We start from the raw sequence: 16817 nt of genomic DNA on the forward strand, positions 1-16817 counted from the left end.
TAACAGCTATAGGATCACATAACCTGTGTTAAGGAAAGGCCTTTTAGAAAAGATGTTCACAATACTGATTTCCTTCCCCTTAAGCAAACTCCTTGGGGGTTGGACTGGATGATCTCCAGAGGTCCCTTCCTTCCAGCTGTGAGGGTTCTGTGAAAGCAATGTGTGCTGGGTAGGTCACTTTAATTAGGCAAGATCATACTCAGGTGAGCAATAGTCTTTAAGGGTATGTACCAAAATGCAGATTATTTGATACTTTGGAGTCAGTGACCTCATGTTCCCCTAAAGCAAGGTCAGCACAGATCTTGGAGTTCAAATACAGTAGGTATAGGGAGAAGCCTAGGGATAAAATGATCTCAGGGGTGAAGTATTACTTACATGCACACAGACTGAATTATTTTGGGCTGGTCTGTAGAACTCAACAGTGGTTTCTTTTCAAATTCATAGGAGTAGAGGCAGTACAGGCAGCCTTTGCTTGTTAGCTGCCTTTTTTTGCAGTGTGTTTTGGTTTTTAGCATGGACTTCTGTGTGCTGCTGTGAAAGGCTGTCACAGGGCAGAGGTAAATTCTCCAAATTAGGGGTTTTACTTGATTCTTGCAATTTGTGATTAAGGCTCACCTAGTGCCATGGCAAGGTTAAGAAGAATGTGGCCTTTGCTGAAGGAAACTCATTTGAAATACAGAGATGGAAAAATAAGATGTTAAAGACAGAAAAAGTCTTCAGGTTAAAGACACATGTGTCTGTCAGTGTGTACTGTTACTTCAAATGGCATTACTAAGTGAAAAAGGTAAAAAGTTCCTTGAGCTGTGAAGTGAAGGAAGCATAGGTTTGGTAGGGCTTTTTCTAATGGGTTTGTTTTGCAGGTAAGTGCATTTTCTCATGTCTGATGACTCAAGTTTCATCCTTTCAATAGGCATGAGTGCAGTAGGGTCTCTCTTCTTTACCCAGTTGGCTATTTCATAGAAATAAAGCTTAAGTGTTTCATATTCCCGTATCCTTTTTTGTCAAACTGGATCGAAACTGGCTCACAAGTTGTAGTGGGAAACACACACACAGAAGTATGCCTCCTGATTTCCTTATTTTGTTTAAAAATGGGGGAAAAATCCCTTTGATGTTGTTTATTCTTTCATATTGCCAGTCTGATTCAATAAAATATACTAGAGCTGTTATTTTTTTCTGTGCACTGAGTGCTCCCTTGCTCTCTACCTGCACTCATATTTCATTCTCTGTGGTTCTTTCACCTTTTCACCATATCTTGAATTGACCTCTGTAAACTTACAGCCTTCTGCTTTTCTGTCTCATTTGTCTCTTCCTGATTTGCTTTGTAAATTTAATTATGTGAACTGAATATTTTTATAAGGAGTGCTGATGGGCTGTTGTTATTAGGGTTGCCTAACATGACTCATTGTAAAATCCTGGTTTTCAACTACTTGTGTTAATCCTTGCTAGTTGGTACTGCGATTTTTCTATATTGTGAGTATTTCTGGTAAACTTTAATTATTTAGGTTTTATTACTGTTAACAGGATTCTGCATATGAAATTAAGAGGAAATGCTATATTTATGCAGGCTGTGAAAAAAATTGAAGGCCTTTTCTTTGAATGCTGTTACACATGTATGCTTTGATTATGCATTTCTGGTAAAATATGTACAAATTTGACTGAGAAATAGTACTATAAAATGCTGTACTTTTCATATATATATATATACATAAACACACACTCAATAGAGATTGAAAGGAGCCTAAAAGCTAAAACATCTGAAGATTTTTGAGTTCACAAAGCAGCTTAAATGTCTCTGCTCCTGAAATGGTTACCTGATTCTGAGCAGGGCTCCTGAGGATGCTCAGTGCCAGAACAGGGCCTCAGGATTGTGCAACTGTGGCTCTAGGTAGCTCTGCTCCAGGCTGTGTTTTGATACTTGAAATGATGAAGGTATAGATTTCTTTTCCTTTTTGGACCTTGGAAAATTATACATACATGTTGCCATCTTCCTCCTCCAGCCTTTCCCCACACCAAGAATATTCGGAAGATTGCAAGGTCAGGTATCCCAAGTGTTAGGAAATTCAGCTGCTACCTCAGCTGCAAGTTGAATGTGATAAAGAGAGTAAGACCAGGATTACAAGAAGGGGCATGCCAAAGCTATTTAGTTTTGCCCTTGTGATTTTGCATTCTGTCCCTGCCTCTCCCAGAGAGCTGTTTTGTGCAGCTAAGCCAGTCATTCCAAGCAGAGTTGGGAAAGGAGGTCACCATGCTGAATGCTTAGCTGGATACCTTGCAGGCATGATTTGCAGGAGTTCAGGGCACACACAGCTGAAGCCAGAGGGAAGTGCATTTTGAATATTAAAGCATTATGGGGTGCTGACTCCTCAGTGAAACAAGTCATAATGTCTCAGATCAGACATCTAAAACCGGTCAAGATTTTTTAATCTTCATGACTGTCTGCTCTTCCTGCAGAGTAGATAGTGCCATTCCTTCTTTCCATGCACATGGTTGTAAGTGATTTATGAAGCACTCCATATCGCGATGAATGACTTGAGAGCCCCAGGTTACTCAGCCATTCTGTCTTCCATGCCTATTTAGAATATTTTGGAATATTTTAAATAAGAAAGGTTCCAAGCCATGTATTAAATATGTAGAGAATAGAAAGAGAGATTTCTTCCCTGTGATGGGGAAGTCCCTGGTGTTGCATAGTTCATGTCTGCATTACTATGTGAGACACAAATGTTTTTAATTTTTGTCTTGTGCAGGGAACACTTGCATTCAGCACATTGGGGAGAGCACTTAGCACTTAGTTCCTTCTCAAGGTGAAGAGGCACAAACCAACTCCTCAAACAACTTTGAAGAAAATGGAAAAACAAATGTAAAATCTGTATTAGATAAATATATTGGTATCTATGTTGGATTTTCTGTTGAAGAACTCTGGTTACCAACTGAATACTACTTATCAGTCAAAGAATTTGTGTATATATTTACACTTTATGCAAAACTAAGCAGCTCCAGTTCCTCACATAAATTTACTTGGACAAAGTCCTTGAAGTAACTCATACAGACCATGTTAGAATTTACTTATCCACCTGAGCATGCCAAGGCCTCTGGAATGCCATGTCTGCTGAAGATGCAGATGAAGTTGCAGGGAGCCACCCCACCAATATCTGAGGTGGAGATACACTATCCAAGTCCCTTGGAGCTTGCCAGAGGATGCCCTGATGACAGCTAGAAGTTTCCTAGCAAATCTTGGGCCAGCTGTTAACACATTCAGACTACAGCTGTATGGAAATGCCAGAGCCTGAGGTATTTCAGTCAGAGAGCTACAAGTAAGTCATGTGACTTCCAGAGAGGTGTAGACCTGCCCATGTAAATAGAGTGTCCTGGGTCACTGAAGGTGCAAAATCCAGAAGTCACCTAGGTGGCAGGAACTGTGTGAAGGAGAAAGGGTGTGAGCCACTCCTTAGGATTTCTTTAATGTGAATATCATGTTGGGAAGAAACACAGAGTCCTGATTCTAGAAGTGCCTCAGTTATAACAGGATGGTTAGGATCAGCAGGTTTTCAATGTGAATCAAAACTTGTGGTAGTAGAGTGAGGAATATGTATGTGTAATCTCATTTCAGAGTATTTCTGAAAGAAAGGGAAAAAACCAATTTGCTCTTGAGATAAATCACTGGTGCATCATCTTCCCATTGAAAAGAGGCAGTGGTTCTCTCATGGAGTGGAAATGCTGTTGAAAAAAATCTTTGGGGATAGATATTTTCCATTCAGGATTGAGACTTGGGGCTGTTTACCTGTTACACACCTGCAGGGGAACTGCCCCTAAGTTCTCCTTAGATCACTGCCCCTAATGACCTGTAATCACTGAGTTGTTGAATAGGATAAACAGCACCTGCCTGTCTGTTTGACTGCAGCTCAATAGCCTGGCTGACTTTTTTACTGGAATGTCAGAAAACTTACAATAGATCCCACTATACTGCATTGAAAGCAATTTGCAAGTTGGCATTGGAAGGTGTTTTTATCTTGACAGAAAAAAGCAAGAAAATTCTCTTGGTCATTTGTACTTAGCACCTGCAGTGTGCATGTTTTGTGGTCCTGGTAGCTTCTCACATTTCAGACCATTTGCAAATTTAGTTGTATTTTCACAGCATTGTGTATCTGTGTCCATATATCAGCAAAAAGATAAAAATAATGTGAGCTGTTCTTTACACACATTTCATCCCTTAGATGACATCTCAGTAAGAAAAGACAATCTGGACTGCATTGGAAGCTTTTCATGTAAGGGTGGCTGGGCTTTTTTTCCATCAGGCATTCATGTAGTTAATGGTTTCTATGGCATTTTGCTCTTTAAGTGTATTCTCTTACATGGTGAGGAAAGGGGTTTAGAAAATTGGCCAGTAAAGAAGTTGAGGCTATATTATGAATATTTTTTACATTATTATACAAAAGGTTTATGGCACTTTCTGTAAGAGCAATTTTATGGCCACTTCTTTTTGAATGTCACCCTCTTTTAACAAGTAATATGAAACTAAGATAAAAATTAAATATAAGCCATCCTAAAAACAGTGTCCCCCCATAGCATTTTATAGGAGGTATCAGAAGTGATGCAAAGACTGAGTTACAGAGGTTTCTGAGTTGGTTTTTTTTTTTTTTTTGCTATTCTGCTCAAAAATGCCTTCCTTCAGTAAGTCACACATGCACTTGAATCAGATGTGTTGTAGTAAGTTAGCAAGTGTCTTCTCTGCTCAGATGTGCTCCGTAGCCACAGTTTGCAGGAATCTCCAAATCTGCCTTGTTCTATCCTTTAGAGAGAACTGCTGGAAGAAGGATGAGAAATACCAATGTAAGGTAGCATTTAGGAGAAAGTGTAAAACAAGATCAAAACATGTTGTAACCTAAGAGACCTTGAAAATCAGAACATTTTTCAATAATGTAAAATTAATTTCCAGTAATTCAAAAATGCAGTTTCCTTAGCAGTTGTCATCAGCTAAGTCAAGCTTGCATCTAGAACGAGAGTTATAGTGCCAAAAAAGTTTAGTGTTGTATCAGTACTCATGTAGAAATAAATAGCATTTTTATGCTTGTTTTTATGTCTTGCAGAAAATTCACCATGATACACTTAATAATTCACATGAATTGGCTTAATTAAAGAAGGAGGAGAGAGAACTTTTGCATTGAGACTTATAATTGTCTTAGCAAAATTTACTGGTGTTTCTGGAACTCATTAGAATCAGTGGGTTTTGCAGGGGGAACTTTATATTACATCTTTTTTAAGAATTATATTATATAGAAAATGTGTGAGTACTGTGATATTTTACTTTGTATTCCCAAATTTATGTCAACACCTTAAAAAGTTGTTGTCAGCCCACTTATACAACATTAGATCATCACATGGATGAAGGAACTGTTTGCTTTCTAGAATACAATGCCACTAATTAAAGTTGAAAGTGAATGGACTGAATTAGAATCAGCTCATCCATCAAAGACTGGCTACTGATTATTTACTGACAGTGCTTCATTTAGCTCTATTAATTACTCAGTGGCACTGTTATGTAAAGGTCATGCTTGAAAAATTAGGAAAGAATACATGAAAAATTATTTTATGCACTCAGTGCTGGAGTCTGGAAGTGGTAAATGTTAAACAGAGTGTTCATGTGAATAATCTATTAAATGTGCTTTTTCTTATCAGCATTTTAATTGTGCGTGAGTAAACAGGACAGCAGCTTACAGATCTTGATAGGCTCCTCATGCAGGCTGTGATGGTCATGGCTGTGGCTCCACAGCAATAAAGGAAAGTTTGCCTTTCTATTACTGCTTTTTAAATAGTTTCCTTTTTATTTTAATTTTTTTTGCTATGCCCAAATTATATGCATAATAATAATAAGATTTTTTAAAGTTTTTGTACTCATTAGCCCTTCTTTCCTTATTCCTTTATCCTTTAAATAATAAGCCTCTTACCATCATTCCCCAGATGTCACTCTAAAATTCCATCTATGATACAGAAGTAAATGTGTCTCCTGTGTTCCTACAGCATAGAGCTCTTTCACATTTAGTAATCTTCATCAGTGCTAAGCAAAAACTTCTGTGTAGTTGGTACATGCAGTAACAAGTCTTCAGTTATACATTTAATTCTAGTCATTGATAATAGTTTAGAAGCCATATTTACCTTCATTTTTTCCAGTAAGTACATAATTTGACTTTAAAAAACCATATGTTCTCACTGGCAGTGTTTTAAAAATTAGCTGAATAATATTTTTACCTTATAAAAAAGAAAAGCATGAGTTCTGTGGGGTTAGGCAGGGGATACTGTCTTTTTGCTGTTTAAATTAGAAAATGGCTCGGAGTGGGGGAGGTTTTGCAAAAGTGGTAATGTAAGAGGTAAAGTCCAAATGCTCATTTCCTCTGACAGATCTGTGAGCTGTGGTTGTTTTGTAATAAAACCATTCGTGTACAGGAGCATGGCTTACATGGGAAAATCTTATGTATACATACATATATAGTTAAAAAGGAAAAATAATGTAGTTACTGAGTTGAAAAATACTCTTCGGTTCACATTCCAAAAAAGGGCTTGAAAAGATGATGAATATGTGTGTGCTCTTTTGCACAAGAAGGGACTTTAATTTTCTGTTGAGTCCTGAGCTGTAAGTTTCCATGCTAATCAGACATGTTATTAACTCAGATCTGTTTATAATCAAAGTCAAAGCTGAGAGCAGCATCACCGCCGCTCTAGTCAGGGACTGCAACTATTAAGAAATTAGTTTTGATTAGTTTGTTTTGTAATGGTGTTGTGTTTTGACATCGTGTTGCGTGATGTCAGGAAGGGCCTCTTTTTAAAGCCATCCTGAAAAAGCTTGGCTATAAAACAGACTCAGGCAGGGAAATGGAAAACATATGAAGCAGTTGTACGTCATCTAGGGAATGGTATTTCTCGAGAGGATAGAAATGATCTAATTGCCTTTGATTTTATGAAACACTATGAAAAGGAATCTGCTTATATATTAGATTTTACATAAATGGTCATTTTAAAAAGTGGAAAGTTTGATGTTTGTAACTTAAATTGACACAGTGCAATTGCAAGAGCCATCTGCCAACCATCCAGATGCAACAGTTACCATTTCTGCATTTTCTTTCTTTTTATTTTTGGTTGGTTAGTTTTTTTTGTTTTTGGTGGTTTTTTTTTTTTCCTTTTGTTTTGCTTCTCAGCTATCTTCTTTTAATCCTAGTGCCCAGAAGGGTGATATTGTGGAGACTGGGTGGGTATGAACACCCCTTGACTTACTTTTATTCTGCCTTGCTGTTTTTTCAGTGGCAGCATTTCATGTCTGGTGACACTATGCAGTGTCTTGCTGTGGAGTTACACAATTCCTGCCTACCTCAAAGTAGAATGTATTTCAACATAGGAATTGCATTTTCTAGCCTCACTTTATTTACCAGCTCTTTTAACTCTTGGGTTGTGCCAATGGGATGTTTTTCTCTCTTAAATTTGGAGGCTTTTTAAATTTTATGAAGTCTAGGCATACATAAACACACCATTTTAAGTAAAAAATCTATCTGTAGCACTGCCTCACTCAGCTCTCTTATATTTCATATGCTGAGAATAGAATAAGTTTGATTATTACTGAACACCAAAAGGAAGACAATCTTTATACAACAAAGAAGTGATTAGTGTTTAGGTGAAATTTTCCATTTGCAAAGGTAATATTACAGGTATTAGTGACCATGATGCTGAATCTGCCATCATTTGGATGAAACCTGATGTCTTGCTTGGTACTCATCATCTTTTACAGTGATGTATCAGAAAACATGAGATAAATCCCCAGTTCTGCCAAGCAATCATTCAATGATCTTTGTTGCTTTAAAGATCCATGCCTTTGTCAACTTTCCTCTGAAGTTTTCCTACCTCATTTTACTGGGATGTTATGAGGTATCATAATGATAGTGATGTACTAATATTTATAACTTTATGGACAGCACTTTGTGCAAGAAAGTAAAAACTGTTTTACCAGTTCAGATGGTAATGGTCTACCTAAAATATTTTCTGTAATTTCAGTTGAAGAACATACCCTATATATTTTCCTTGAAAACATCACTACTGTTGGTATACTGTTTTTTGTGAGATTTTATCTCTGAGCTGTTATACAAAGCTTCCTTGCAGATTCACTTCTCTCTCTTTCCTCCAAACACAGTACATGTTTACAAAAATTGGATTGCTCTTTGATCCAGAATGAACTTCAGTGAACAATTTGTGGTATAAAAATTACAAAATGCTGTTAGGCAAGGAATATGTTCTGCTTTTCTCCTTTGCCTATATTTTACCATGGTTGTCCATAAAATATGTGTATATATGCTCTTAATACATCCTTTCAGTTCCCCATAATATCACTGAGGCTTTAACAGAGAACAATTGTATAGTTGGAGGACACGTAATAGGCTACTAGAAGAAATATTTACATCTGGCATGATCAAAGCTTTTGGACTATATAAATGTGTATGTGGGAGGTCTAATTTTTATGTGGGCGGGTTCACAAAGACCAAAACACTGCAGTACTTAACCCCTTTCCCTTTATGAAAAGTCAATTCCTCAAAAGGAAAAAAGTATGTAGTACCTGATTCTTATCTTTATTTTTCATTTCGATGAGTAGTATTAACTATTCTGCTTGTAACTACTTGTTTTAAGTCATAGAAAATTTTTTTAGTATTTCAACCCCTGTAGTGGCTTATTTACTAAGATGCTTATCTTGCTTATGATGTTTTTGCATGTTGGAACATATGCACATGTTCAAATTTAAAGAAACTCATATTTTAACACAGTTTTGATAGTCTGTAGAACTGCTGTGGAAGGAACTCTGATGTATTTTTGGTTTATAGCACTAGCTGCATCTTCAGGTTTTGTTCTTGCAGGTTTAGTTCTTGTGGCAGTAATCAGCTGTGAGCCCTGGCTATTTGAATTGGTTTTTTATTCAGTTACTTTAAATAGTTGCATTATGAAAGGCTATTAACACTCACTCATTTAAATAATCTCAGCATTTTGTTTGCAAGGCTCTGATGGGGGCATTTGGGATGATAGCTGACCTGGGCTAGCAGCTTGCTGAACGGGGAGGTCTCGCTCTCCCTTTGGCTTCTCTCCTTCCTCCTGCTGTCCTGTGATCTGCCCTTCCCCGGCCCCCAGCTACCCCAGTTCTGACTGCAGGGCAACCAGCTCAGCTTGCCAGCCAAGCAGAAGAGCCCACACGCCAGAGCTGCGTGCCAAATGCCTTTTGTGCTCTTCTGAGCCTTCATTTACCAGGTGATCAGCAGAGTACCTGAGCTGGCTCCCAGCTAAGCATCAGGGGCCTGTGGGGCTGTGGTGAAAGGGAAGCCACCTGCCCTTTTTGCCCCTGGTGAACTTGCATCTTGCTCAGAGCACTCTCTGAAGTCACAGCATGAGTCACAAACACAGCATCATGTGTAATATGTGGCTTCTTGAAAATCAGCCCTGCCTTTGCAGGCAGATGATGATGTGAGGAGCACTTCTTGTAAACAGTGAAGACTGTGCATTTCTTTTGACAAGACACACATCTTTTGTGGCTATCTTCAAAGATTCTATGCATGCTTACAGCATCCCTGGCAGTTACTTTTAGAGTTGCAATAAAACATTTTCCCCCTGTAGAAGTGTTTTTTACCTGTTAAATCATGGGTACCTATGTAAATTTGCTTGCTGTTACCCATTTGCATTATTTCAGCACTCCAAGCTTAGGAGAGTTTATACACTTCTTTTGGATTTATGCCATATCTCTTAATTATCTGTGTAGCATTGACTGTCCACAAATCTAATCCTGAAATAGTCTAGCATCAGATTTGTGTAAACTGATATCAAAGTCAGTTAATATCAGGGTGTTCTGTAAGTAACAGCAGCTGAGGGAGCATTTCAGAAATCACGGAGCCATTCCTGATACTCTGCAGGAGTGGGATGGAATGAGCAGATGGAAGTGAAAATTCTTCATCTGCCAGACACTGGTATGTATGAGTCTCTGTGAGCACCTGAAGTACCAAGATACTGCTATACCAGCTTCTCTAACACAAAGCCCTTGCAAGGCAGGCAGACTCTTAGCCAGATTTTGGAACCCTAAGTTAAAGTGTGTTCAATGCGATGTTGCTTTGTTTTCTCTGGTCCCAACACCAGAACTGACACACAAGTTTTGTTGATCAGTTAAATGGCATCTGCAGTTCACAGAAAGGTGGCCAGTGTGTTCAGGATCTTCAAGTTTTTCCTGGATGTTACATATCCTTTCCTGTATTCTTTTTTAGTTTGAAGAAAAAAAAAAAAAAAAAAAAAAACAGCAAGAAAAAAGGACTTGGTATTTCCTTTGTTGCAACTTGTAGGATTCTCTACTAGACTGCTATACTCTGTGACCACAAAACTGCCTTTTCTTCTGTGTCATACTGTTGAAAAACTGCTAGCAAGCAAGTTTAGTCTAAGCAGAACCTCAGCATTACTTGTTTTGCTACCTCTTGGTAGTTTTCAGCATGGTCACGTAATACCACAATTAGAGGCTCCCATCTATTTCTTGATGCATTTCTCAGCAGTTCAGCGTTCTCATCCACAAAAAGAGCATCACTGTATGTATTTACACTTAAGGAGACTAAATGTTAAAAAGGCCCCAGAACTGGCAGTGCTATCTATAATTGGTCCTCCAAAGCAACAGCTAACTCAGCAGTGGGAAGTATCATGTTTGGTTTCTAGCTCCCAGCATCACCTAATTTGCTAAGTATTCCAATACAAATAAAGTGGCATAAGGAAACAGGCCTTATATAAATACTTAAAATCCTAGGCATTCAGGAATCATCATAAAACTCAAAAATATCGTAAGAATTCAAAAGAGCTGCATTTAAAATATTGTGTTTTGTAAGCATTCATAACCAGGATGTTTGTTTCAGGCTCAGAACACCACACTCCATTTTGATCTGTTTTTTCAGCTCTGAAGATTGCCAGTATTGCTGAGGTGTCCCTATTGCACTTGAATAAAACTGTTTCCTATCTAAGCCTAAGCAAGCCAAAACAAAGAAATCACTGTGTCCATTATTTAGAGTATCAGACTGGTACCAAATGGGACACAGCAACAGGGAAAGCAAGTTTTTTGAAAAAAAAAACAAACCAAAAAAACCAAAAAACCTCAAGCAAACAAACACACACACCCCCCCCCCCAAAAAAAAAAAAGAAAAAAAAAATCCCCAACAAATTCCTGGAAAGGAGTGTCATCAAAAACAATACTTAAAAACCCCAATACCTAAAATAAATGGGATGGAAATGTTGCACTACACCACTTCTCAAGCACACTCCCTCACAGAAAAAACTCAGGGGTGTCCTGATAATATGATAATTCCTGATATGAAGAAAACAGATTTGAACATTTGATTTTGCTGTCTAGCAGAGACAAACTGTGTATGTAACATTATTAGTGTCACTAAGAGATTGACTGCCTGCCTTCCTGTTGCTTGTTCAAGGAGATTTCCATTTACCCTCATCTAACTCCAAGATAAAGAAGGGACCATCTGTTCCTTCTCCTTCACTCCCTTCCTTATTATGGTCCTTTGTCCTCATCATCTCAAATACTAATTCATTCTCCCCCTCACTACATTGCCTGGTCTGTCAAGTGCATGTACTCATCTTTCCATTGGTCTGTTGTGCCCTTAGATGTTTCCTTACTCTTTGGCCTGTGTATTTGCCTAATCCTGGTGTTTTAATGTGAGTTTCTCTGCTGTGCCAATGTGCCCCAGAAAAGCTGCAGCTGTCCTGAGGCCTTGGGAGGAGTCACAGCACAGGGGACCATGCTCTAGCTCTGAATGTGAGTTCTGAGGGAGAAGTCTGGGTGGCACTGCTGTGCCTCTTCCATGTAGGTGGTTGTTCTCCTTCAGGAGAAATTCCTAAATACAGTCACACACAAAAAGTAAAGTGTGCCTTCCATATCTGTGTGGATTCTTACCAAATTCTGACTCTGCTGTGTTGTCTGCTCCCAGATTACAGCCATCAAGAATAGCATGTCCTTATGTACCACCACTTAGACCATTCAATGAACATTTTTCAGTTTGCAGGTAACTATGGACAAGGATTAGTTTTGCCAAAATCCTTTTTACAGTAATAGGGATTTTAAAGAGGCTTGTCCACTAACTGTCCTCTTCTGGTCCTCTTCCTGCAGCCCTTTTAAAAAGAAAAAAAATTGCATTAAAGTTACAAGTGAAGAAACTCCTACCTGTGGACACACAGGACTTGTGGCATTTTTATATACTCTGTTTTCAAAGCAGAGTAGGACCCAGAGAGTTAAATCAGCATGTCCCCAAATGAGAGCAGTGAGGAAGTTCAAGGAAGAAATGCAGTGTGGATGATAGCTTTGTGTACAGCTCTGGCATGATGCCAAAGCCTGTATAAATATAGCTCTGTGATGGGGTCATAAACAGTGTCTGCCTTTTCCTTCTCAAACATCTTTTCTAAGCCTGTCTTCATGCCTGATCTCTCTTACATGTGTGTGTGTGTGTATATGTATATCTTATTATATATAAAGAGATTACACACTGCATAATTACTCATTTTATATCCCAGCCCTTTAAAAACATATCATGTGTTGTAGGTTTTGAGTTCCAGTGAAAACCTTACATGAGATCTAAGGCATAGTTCTTGTATGGCAAAATTGGTCACCATGTAATAGTGACAGGACTGTGTGGAGATGTTTCTAAGAGACATATCTGTATATTTAAACCCAGATTAATAAATGTCACTACATGGGCAGGAGGAAAAAAATTAAGCATCAGCATTTTGAGTTGCTTCATGTATTATTCTGGAATTGAGTGAAGGCCCCAAGTGGCACAGAAGTAAACACCCATCTAATTTATTTGCAGTATAATTTATCATTCTGCACGTGTTTGTGTAAATTCAGCATCTGTTTTCAAGAAATCATTTTTGTGCTGATTTTATTTGAAAATGTTTGCAGTCTTACTCTGTATTCTTACACATATTTTCTCTCAACAGAGTTTGCCTTTAGGATAGTGAATGCTCCAATGGCCCTGGATTTAGCCTTTGGCATTGTGTGTGAGCTGCTCCAGCAGTGGGGGGAGATCCATGCCGGTGTCCCAATCCTGCTGGAGTGGCTTTTGGGAGACACTGACCTGCAAAGAGATGGGGACACTTCTGCCCTGGTAATTTTAACAAGCATTGCTAAAGCATGTTAGAAGCACTATAGTTCTGCAGTCTTGTGGTAGGAATAGAATGAAATGTCTCATCTGATGAAACCTGATAATTGCTACTGCAGTACTAACTGATTTACAGTCTTTTAAAGAATTCACATGGATATTATTTAGAATGAAAAGAGTTTTATGTCTGTTTCCTGGTAATACCAGCATAAAATTAAAGAGATCAATAAGCAAACATTGAAATAAATCAAGTTACTTCACAAGGCATTGTTGACCGAAACATTCTGAGGCTGTGATGTAATTACATTCAGTATTATTGCAGATGATGGTTTCCCTTGAATTTAAACTGTTGTTGGGGATGCCAGGCACATCTGGGTATTCAAGAACAGTGTTCTACCAATGCTGGCTTACCCAGAGATGGCATTTAAATATTTGGTAACTTTATGCCATCATCCATGTGACTGGTTCTGTACAACACATGAAACAGTCTTGCTTACATCAGTCATTGACTTCAGGATTGTTTCTGTAAAGCTTTGCCACACTGGTTCTGTGAAAGATGTTACTGTATAAATACACTTTGTTCTTTTTGTCTTGAAAAGACTGGAAAAGTCAAAATAATGCTGGCAGGTAAACCAGCAGAAGCAGCTACATCTTTTAGAAGTTTGTTGGCAATTAATATGACCCATGAAATATATAATGAATCTTTTCTCAAGTCTGTAGTTTAGGTGTGCATTTCTGATGTTTGACTGACTGATGCAATTTTCATTTAATCCAGTCAAAAAGCTCCATGATATAGCAAATTACCATACTGCTTACAGAGGTCTTTGTGAAATATAATACTGTTTCACAGGGGAAGGCAAGCACATGTGAAGGATTAGGGCTGCTATTTACTTCCACTGTTTCCCAAGACTTGTGCCATAACTGCCTCATCTTTGAAAGTAAAATTTCTTGGGTAAAGTAGGAACCTTTATATTGTGTTTTCCCACACCTTTAAGAAAAGGCATATAAATGTTTACCTTGTTTTTTAATATAAAAAGCTGTTCTATGACAGCCTCAGTCATCATTTCTATATATATCCTTGTCCATATCTTTTATGATTTTCGTGTTGTTATCAAACCACGAGTCATTTTCTAATCACAGTTGTTTTTTTTTTTGTTAAGGAAGAAGATGATTCCCTGTTTGATAAAGGAGAAGTGAATTTTTGGGCAGAGAAGCTGACTCATGTGAGACAACTGAGTAAGCACCTTCTACATCTTGTATCAGTGACTCACCTCACCTTACCAGATCATGGGGAGCTTAATCATCTATCAGGAATAGCACTGGACCAAGCCCAGCGCATTGAACACCTTCTTGGAGCCCTACCTCCAGTTCCAGAGTTCTCCAGAACTCCAGAATTCACAAGATTGGCTATTCAAAGGGAGAGAATATCAGTCTGTCTTAAAATATTAAATCTGCTGAAGCCTGATGACACTTGCAAAAATGAAAATCTAGAAAAGTAAATTACTAAAACTTCATCCTCAGGGAGCTGCACACATTACTGGATGGGCAGGGAGACTGTATTCCAGCAATGCTCAAGGAATCAGGGATTGCTGTGATGACTTCAGGAAACCTGCAGTACCTTCAGTATTCAGGCTAGAACTACATTTTTTGTATTAATTAATTGTGCATTGATTTTTTTTTAATGGGACGTGCAGTGGAAGACTTTTCCTTTTAAATGCATTTGTTAATTTCATTCAGCTGAGCATTGTTTATTACAACTACTGTAGGAAGTAAAGCAGCTAAACTTAATATTTTCCATTCATCCAGGTGCAGGCCACCTGTAGTTCTGTTATGTTTTGTTCCACATTTTTACCTCCTGTATTTTAATACGAAGAAAAAGTTTATTTTTTTGGTCTCATTTCAAAATGTAGCTTGTGACTTATGAAATTAATATGCTTTTTAAAAACCTTTAAGTGTTTCTAATAGAAAAACAAATCGTGACTTCTTTGTTTATGGCAATTTTTAGAGTATATTTTAAATTTTACTGCATTTTCCTCTGGAGGAAGACAAGGATTTTCAGTTTGGTAATAACCTTGTTTTGCACATTGAAACAGCACTAGTTAGATTTCTGCATGTCTCTTTTCTCCTTTAAATCAAATAACTACTTTCATAAAATGGCCCTGAAATGAAGACTTGCTGTGTTCAAAAGGAAGCAGCTGTTCCATTGCAAATGAAACAGTTCCATCTTTCCTTCAAACACCTTGCTCTGCAAGCAGGCCTGCAAAGCAAATCCTGCCGAGGAGCAGGGAAGGGTTCCAGAGGTGTTTCTGCGCTGCTGCCCTCGCTTCTGGGAGATGCTGGAGATGCTCCACCAGCTGGGGCAGCTGTAGGGACTGTTCTGAGTGCTCCAGGGCCTTGCTGTGTCTAAAGCACAAAAAAGCTTGTTGGGCACCGAATGGTTTCTTTCTCTGAACTGGAATTGGGTTTTGATATAAAAATGACACATCAAAAATAAATAGTGATGTGAAAAGATTGTGTTACCTTCCCATAGCCAAGGGCTGTGACCGGACGTGTGGCTGGGCCCGCCACAGCACGGATATGCGGCCCTGTACGCCGTCATTTCGGTGTCCTTGGAAGAAGAACATGTCCGATGAACGCCTGGTTGCTTTCAGCCTCTTCAGCTGATGGTGATGAGCGCAGTTTAGCCCCAAATCTCGGTGCCGCCCCGGTACTGCCCGAGCGCTCGGCCCGCGGCCGGGCCCGCCGCAGCAGCTCGGTCGGTGCGCCGCGCGGCCGCCAGGTGGCGCCACAGCACCGCCGCGCACGGGCCGGGATCGGGATCGGGATCCGGGAGTGCCGGTATCGGGATCGGGCTCGGCCCGGACAGGGTAAAGCTTGAGGGGCGCTGCTCGCAGTGCTGCGGTGCTCCACAGCCGATCGCTGCTCTCTTGACTTTAGGTACTCTGCTCTAAGTAGAGCTAAGCAGCCGAGTTGGGTCTAGTGGACATCTGAACACTGCAGAGTCACCACTTAAAAAAACCCCAACAAACAGAATTTAGGAATAAAAGTGTAGTATTTGCTCTAAGTTTCCAGGATTCAGTGTTACTTATATAAGAAGTAATTTATGGTGAAACTTGAGGCTTCAATAGGCAAAAGAGAAATGCTGGAATCTGAAATGATCTTTCACAGAATGCTTGCTATCCAACTTAACGAGCCATGCTGTGAGTTAGGCTAAAAATTAATTTGTATGCATCTGGTTTGAGCTCCTGGGGAAAGAATAGCCCAGATTGTGTCTGGAAGCCACTCTTAAAAAAATAGTCAAGACCTGTACAATTAATTAACAGCTGCTGATTCTGCCACATCTTTCCATCATTTCTGAACTAGTGTGGCAACAGCTTCTGTAGTAGGAGACAAAAAGAACTTTGTATGTATCAAAATCACTGTAAAGTTCTGAGACCTTGCTCATGTCAGTGTGTAGCATAAGACTATGTAGTAACATTGGCTTCTTTTTTAACTGGGTAGAATTTAAAATGCATATACATATATATTTGATACTGGCAAATCGATACATGCAGCCAGGTGACAGCACAGTTATAGACCCACAGTGACTGTAAAACTCTGTGAAGCCTTGAGGACTTGGTTAATCAGTTACCAAACAGCTCCAAAACTTGGTCTTCCTTATTGTGGTTT

At 38.9% G+C, this 16817-nt stretch overlaps 1 protein-coding gene across 1 annotated transcript in view; it reads left to right on the plus strand.

Annotated features, from left to right (window-relative positions):
• THADA (THADA armadillo repeat containing) overlaps window positions 1–15657 on the plus strand; it is a 153049-nt gene extending 137392 nt beyond the window's left edge. Inside the window, exons 37-38 of the mRNA XM_063152087.1 lie at window positions 12988–13154; window positions 14309–15657. Of these exons, the coding sequence (XP_063008157.1) occupies window positions 12988–13154; window positions 14309–14647 (506 nt within the window). The 3' untranslated portion in view covers window positions 14648–15657. The remainder of the gene's footprint in view (window positions 1–12987; window positions 13155–14308) is intronic.
• The last annotated feature ends 1160 nt before the right edge of the window (window positions 15658–16817 follow it).

The sequence above is a fragment of the Melospiza melodia genome, chromosome 3 (genome assembly GCF_035770615.1).
Source record: "Melospiza melodia melodia isolate bMelMel2 chromosome 3, bMelMel2.pri, whole genome shotgun sequence".
Classification (NCBI taxonomy): Eukaryota; Metazoa; Chordata; class Aves; order Passeriformes; family Passerellidae; genus Melospiza; species Melospiza melodia.